The sequence below is a fragment of the Chenopodium quinoa genome, unplaced genomic scaffold (assembly GCF_001683475.1).
Source record: "Chenopodium quinoa cultivar QQ74 unplaced genomic scaffold, ASM168347v1, whole genome shotgun sequence".
Taxonomy (NCBI): domain Eukaryota; kingdom Viridiplantae; phylum Streptophyta; class Magnoliopsida; order Caryophyllales; family Amaranthaceae; genus Chenopodium; species Chenopodium quinoa.
The window spans coordinates 3,074,667-3,081,554 of record NW_018742418.1 but is presented as its reverse complement, the minus strand read 5'-3'; the positions used below and the strand labels follow the sequence as shown (position 1 = coordinate 3,081,554).

The following is a 6,888-nucleotide window of genomic DNA, read 5'->3' as shown; positions in this document are numbered from 1 at the left end:
AAATACTTCTTCGCATTTAATTATATTCTTCATTCTTATATGTAGCTGAAAAAGTTGTTAATATTATTTTCATCCTCCTCTTTTTCTATATGGTTATTATTATTATTATTATTATTATTATTATTATTATTATTATTATTATTATTATTATTATTATTATTATTATTATTATTATTGTTGTTGTTGTTATTATAAAACCTACAAAGTCAAATGATTTACAAGAAATTAGTGGGGAGCCGATATACAATCTGGGCCCCCACCCCTCTAGCTATAGCGAACCCGATCCTGTTGAAGATGTGAGCAGCCGCACGAGCACCAATATCCTGAGTCCTAGCGAACGCCTGAACCCGCTTCAGTAACGCAACATCATCCTTCTCTAATTCCCCCAATGAAGAAAAGGAGAAAGGAAGGAAACCATAGCCAATAGCCCTGCAACGCGCCCCATACTTGTCTCGCTTCTGCTGAGCCGCAACCGACACAACACAACCTGTAACAAAGTCAGACAACCCAGATTGTGTCAAAGGAGAAGACCCCGTCAAGTCAACACATACATCTAGGCCTCTATCCCAAGAATAAAGCAATACATCTGCTGGTCAAAGAGCCCCATCGTTTCCTCCAGTCAACCCAACGTTAACCTCCTTTCTCGCAGGAATCCCAGAGCGGAAACAAATATCAACAAGGGTATCACGAACAACGTTGTGCCGATGTTTAATACCCACCATCCCAGCACAAGACACTGCATGATCCCCAAAAATATCCCCATCAAAAACCCTTGAGCAAGCAGAGCAAGGTGTCGAAACGGGGAACAAGGGAACACCCAACCGGTAGCAAAGAACACAACGGTAAGTCCTACCATTCATAGTCTGACCCAAACCTGATATTGGGACCGCTCGCAGCCAGGCTGAAGTATGATCCCCCTGTTGGGACTTCCATAAAGCAACTTGACGCGGAGATAAGGAGAAAGTGGATTCCACAGATGCAGTGACCTTCGTGAAATATATATCTGCCAATTTCTTCATGAGTTTGGGGGCATCGATCTCACTAGGGTTACGCAAAAGGTCAGTCTCCACAATCCTATTAAAAAGACTAAGAGCGCCATCGAAGGCCAGTCCTGGACCAACCAATACCAAAATTGAGAAGAAGCAAAGCTTGAAGACCAGAATACTGCAAACGGGACGCAAGGAAAGCATAGTGTCGAACATCACCTGCTGAATAGACACCCAATCCTCCGTAAGAAAAAGGTAAGGTGGCAAGTCGCCATTGCCAATCACCAAAACCTGGCCCCGAAGCAGTTACAATGCGCTCCAAAGAACCTCAAAGGGCCATGTCAAAAGAAATCTGGGCCTATTATTATTATTATTACGATTTTTCACGAAATACGTTATCACTTTTATTTTTTTTATTTTTTTTTGAGGAGAATACGTTATCACTTTATTCACCATATAGCCATTAAAATTTTCAAATTTACCATATAACCGTGAATTATTATTATTATTATTATTATTATTATTATTATTATTATTTTATTTGGTGAAATTATAGATGAAAAACAAACCCAACTACACTACAAACTTTGGCATTTATTACAAAATTTTGCCATTCATTTCATTTCTTTTTATCATGCAACTGTCTTTTTTTAATTTATTACTACTACGATGATGATAGTACATGATTGATTACTATGGGCGATGTGGGTTCAGTAAATTTATTTAGTTTTCTTTTAATCATATAATACTTTTAATGCAGGGTTTTCAATTGCTTGTCTAATTTTTTTTATTCTTTTTTAAAAGGTGTGGAAATTTGTCTAAAAATGACATAATTTCTAGAGATGTTTGATTTTCTGAGTTTATGTCATTTTGACTTTTTTTTTTTCCCTCTGCCTTTAATATTTCCCCACCTTAGGAGAGTATTATTTATACTATATATACCCAAAATAATAACAAAACCAACAACCCAAAACACCCTTTCCTTTTTTCTTGGATTCTCTCTCATTTCCAAATAAAGATATTATTCAATTCACCCAAATTCTATTTTTTCTTCAAAGAACTGGAATTTTCTTGTAATTCTATATAATTTTTTTTTTTCCTGGGGTTCAGATTTGTTTATTTTTCTTTATTTTCTTACAAAATTCCAAGAAATAAGAACAAAAAAAAACTGACCCAAAATCTTTTATATTCTTAATCTTGCTGCTGAATCAAACTAAAAACAGCAGTACTATAATTACATACTAGTCTACTATAACAACTCTCTTTTGCTAATGAGTTTCACAACTCTGTTCTTTTCTCAGAAACTTGATGATTTGTGATAGAAATTTGATAATCACCTTGATTAATTTTCGAAACAATGAAGTTCATGAAACTTGGATCTAAACCTGACACTTTTTATACAGCTGAAGCTGTTAGGTAATCAATTCTCTTCATTCATTTTATTCATTTTCTTTTTCTTATACTATATAGTTTTTATATGATACAATTACTAATGTCATATGAATAAAAAATACAGGTCTGTTTCCTCTGAAGTCTCTAGTGACCTTGTAATTCAAGTTCAAGGTCATAGATATTTGCTTCATAAGGTAAACTAAATAAACTTTATATTAAAATTTTATAATATGGTTTTATTATTTAATGTTATGAATTATATTTAGTTTCTGATTTGTGTGTTACAATTTCATGCAGTTTCCTTTGCTGTCAAAATGTCTGCGCTTACAGAAACTGTGTGCAGAATCCCCTGAATCATCTCCGCGCCAAATAATCCAACTGCCAGATTTTCCGGGAGGAATTGAGTCATTTGAACTATGTGCAAAGTTCTGCTATGGCATCACAATCACCTTAAGTGCCTACAACATCATAGCGACGCGGTGTGCAGCCGAGTACCTTCAGATGACAGAGGAAGCAGAGAAAGGAAACTTGATCTATAAGCTTGAAGTTTTCCTTAATTCTTGTATTCTTCAAGGGTGGAAAGATGCAATTGTTACTTTACAGTCAACAAAAGCCTTTCCTAGTTGGTCTGAAGACCTTGGGATTACTAGTAGGTGTATAGAAGCTATTGCTGCTAGGGTCTTAACACACCCTTCTAAGATTAACCTCTCTCGAACTTACTCGAGGCGAGGTGGTGGTGGTGGTGGTGGTGGTAGAGATGATATTGTTTCTTGTAATGGTGGTGGTGGTGGAGGTTCAGAGTGCGCGAGGCAAAAGAATTTAAGCAAAGGGTGGTGGGCTGAGGATGTTGCAGAGTTAGGTATTGATCTGTATTGGAGGACTATGATAGCAGTTAAGTCTGGTGGAAGAGTGCCTTCACACCTAATTGGAGAAGCATTGCAAATTTATGCTTCTAAATGGCTTCCTACTAAGCAAGTAATTCCTGACATTGATTCAGATAAGACAGGAGAGAAAACATCAAAGTATAGGCTACTACTCGAATCGATTGTAAGCTTGCTGCCTTGCGAAAAAGGTGCTGTATCCTGCAGCTTCTTACTTAAGTTGCTCAAGGCAGCGAATTTGCTTAAAGCTTCTCCTTCGTCGAAGATGGAGTTAGCAAGGAGAGTAGGGATTCAAATGGATGAAGCCAATGTGAAGGACTTATTGATACCGAGTTTAGTGAGTGAAACGCGGTATGATGTGGATATTTTCATGGCAATTTTGGAGCAGTTTCTGTCACAAGGGCAGAGTCCTCCAACTAGTCCTCCTAGGACTAAAGGAAGGTATGAGAGGAGGAGGAGGTCGAGGTCAGCTGAGAATATCGATATCGATTTTCAAGAAAGGAGGAGGTCTTCTTCAGCTTCTCATAGTTCTAAGTTAAAGGTGGCTAAGATTGTGGACAAGTATTTGCAAGATATTGCTCGCGACACGAATTTGCCCTTGTCTAAGATGGTTGCTATTGCAGAAGCTATACCGAGTTTTGCTAGAATCGAACACGATGATCTTTACAAGGCCATTGATATTTACCTAAAGGTTTGTGCTGTTCTATAGTCCATTTCTAGAATATCTTCAGATTTATTGGTCTGTTATTTTCCATTTTAGTTCATAATATGATGCTGGTGTCAATTGTGTTAGTAAATTAACCAACTGCCCTGACCCTTGTATATTTCTACCTTCAGTTTTAGGGTGGATTACCAAATCTCTTGGCCTCTTTTTTCCTTAATGTCAATTTTCACCTAATTTAACTAGCATGTTAAGAAATTAGCCACCAAATTAACATACCCTAAATTATGTCATTTTTGTTATACCAAAGTTATGTTGTTCTGTTTCTGCAACTGATTTTGGAAAATTCTCAAATTATTGTGATTAGCATCAATTGTTTTAATTTGATGGCAATTCCGATCAACTTTAAATCAAGGCTTACAAAAGTCCTTGTAAAATTTTTAGCTTTTGTTATTCTAGTCAAAAGATGTACAGTGTGGAAAAACGCCGAATTTATAACAATAATATGCACATCAAATTTGCATATCACAACCCATTAAATCCAACATTAGTCCTCTATAAGTCCTCTTGATTCCCAATAAATTCCCGGCGATATACATTTTAAGCATAGTACAGTTATACTTGTATACATTTTAAGTATATACATTCCCACGATATAATTCTAGCACGGTTGTTAAATTGTCTCATACATGTGATGTTATACAACTTTTGTTTATAGATGAATCAATTAATAATGAATTTTGATCATTCAGGCACATCCAGAGCTCACAAAAAGTGAACGAAAACGTCTATGTCGAGTTTTAGACTGCAAAAAATTATCCGTAGAAGCCTGCATGCACGCTGCACAAAATGAGCTACTCCCACTCAGAGTAGTAGTCCAAGTCCTTTTCTTTGAGCAAGCTCGAGCAGCAATGGCAGGCGGTAAAGTCACTGACTTGCCTCCTGATATCAAAGCATTGCTAGCTGCACAAGACGACGATTCATCTAGACCACCTGCAGCATTAAGCACAACAACAACTATCCCAGGTACCGAAGATCAGTGGAGTGTATCAGGCCTTAAATCACCCAAATCGAAGTTGTCAACACTTAAAATGAAGTTAGCTGAGGATGACTTAGAAGAAAATGGTATTGCGAAAGGATTAAAATTCAAGAACCTTTGTTCAATCCCTACTCGGCCTAAACGAATGTTCAGTAAGTTGTTATCTATTAACAACAACAGAAGTGTGGCTGAAAAGAACTGAGGCAGAACACAAAAAAAATCTCCTTATTTAAGGGATGTTTTTTTTTTTTTTTTACATGACCAATTAAATATTTTGCATCTAATGAGAAAGAAGTATATTAAGTTAAACCCTTTTGTAAAATTTAGGCAAAAACATTAAAATGTGAATTGATTATTATGTAGCCTATTTCAATAATGTGAAGAGAAATGTTTTTAAGGCATTAGGAGAGAAAAATAAATCTCTCAAAGGATACTCTCAAAATTGAGGCCACAAAATTAGGATTTGGTAGTTGTAAATGTGTAAGCATATATATGGGACCATTAAGGTGGTTGTGTTATTTATCCATATATAATATAATATATGAAAATTATGCCCCTGTCATTTATTCTTTTACAAACTTAATATTGGATCTTCATTCATTATACAATGCAATCCTATCTTCTCATATCTGACTATCTTCCCGCAAAATGTATGTTTTTCAAGCTTTTAATTTGATTGTTTCTTTTTTTTTTGTTTTTTTGTTTTTGGTTTCGAACACTAAATACAAAAAGGCACGTAATAATGTAGCTTACATGATGAAAAGGCGGATCACAAGTAATAACTTTAAGTTTATATGTATTCCGTGATCTAATTTAATAAAATGTCAGTGCTATCTTTCTTTCAAACTAAGAAAATTAGAGTACAATTGAAGTTTATTGAGGCTTAATTGCAAGCATTTAAGTTTTTAAAGATCTAAGCTTAGCTGTTAATGATTATGGAAATATTTGATACTATTGCAAAGTAGTACTGAGAATATAATGATTAAGAAGGTACAAGAAAAAGAAGCATGGGAGACAAGATTTATATTTGCACAACACATAAGTAATCTTTTTGTCTCTCGTGCTGACTAATTGATTCCAAAATCGCATGTTTAGATGATTTACACCATAATAACTCATTCTTGGAATAAGTTTATATTAGACATGGTAATTGGGTTCAGCAGTCCATGTACGTTTTTGTAACCGATATTCATGGGGTTGACTCACTCTTGCCTTCTCTCTCTGTTATGTGACGAAATATGATACTGACTAGAGCTATTAAAATTGGACCTGACCTGAAACCCGATCCAATAACAAGAATTTGAACAAATTTTGCGATCAAAAACTGGTTATATCCGAGCCTTACCAAACCAACACAAAATACATTACATTAATAGAAATAAAATGAGAATTTTGTTGCTAAATTAAACTAGATGGCATTTGAATGGTTGAATTTGGCTATAAATGATTTGAAAACTTTTGTGTACACTCGGTTTTCAATAACGTTAGTGTAAATCAGACAATATTCGGATAACTTTAAACATTTTTTTATGAATTTGATATAATTTTTACCCATTTAAAGAGAGTAAATTATTCAATAAGCATAGACAGATTTTATATATATATATATATATATATATATATATTGGGGTTAGATTTTTTTTTTTTTTTTTTTTTTTTTTTATTTTTTTTAACTTTACATTGAATGTAAAATATCTATTGTACACCCGATTTTTTTACAAGTTTTGGTAAATGATTACGGAGTAAATTTTTAAATTCATAGAAACTTGTTATTTCCAATGTATGTTGTGTATATTTTTATACCGGCTCGTCTTGTGTGTGGCTGGCCACACCATGTGGCCGGTTGTAAAAGAACAAAGTAACCCCTATAATACTGACTAAGTAACCCCCGTAACATTGACCGAGTAATCGCTGTAACACTGACTGAGT

General features: G+C 34.8%; 1 protein-coding gene across 1 annotated transcript; it reads left to right on the top strand.

Annotated features, from left to right (window-relative positions):
* The first annotated feature begins 1,689 nt into the window (after nucleotides 1-1,689).
* On the top strand, nucleotides 1,690-5,542 carry LOC110709378 (BTB/POZ domain-containing protein At1g67900-like). The gene is made up of 4 exons (XM_021887591.1): nucleotides 1,690-2,402; nucleotides 2,503-2,572; nucleotides 2,676-3,950; nucleotides 4,673-5,542. The coding sequence occupies exons 1-4, from the start codon at nucleotides 2,344-2,346 to the stop codon at nucleotides 5,159-5,161; spliced, it is 1,893 nt and encodes a 630-aa protein (XP_021743283.1). The 5' UTR covers nucleotides 1,690-2,343; the 3' UTR covers nucleotides 5,162-5,542.
* The last annotated feature ends 1,346 nt before the right edge of the window (nucleotides 5,543-6,888 follow it).

Excerpts from the sequence above, each read along its gene's own strand:
- LOC110709378 (XM_021887591.1), top strand. The coding sequence starts at position 2,344 with ATGAAGTTCATGAAACTTGGATCTAAACCTGACACTTTTTATACAGCT. Across the intron at positions 2,573-2,675 it reads ATAGATATTTGCTTCATAAG|TTTCCTTTGCTGTCAAAATG; the intron begins GTAAACTAAATA and ends AATTTCATGCAG. Across the intron at positions 3,951-4,672 it reads CCATTGATATTTACCTAAAG|GCACATCCAGAGCTCACAAA; the intron begins GTTTGTGCTGTT and ends TTGATCATTCAG.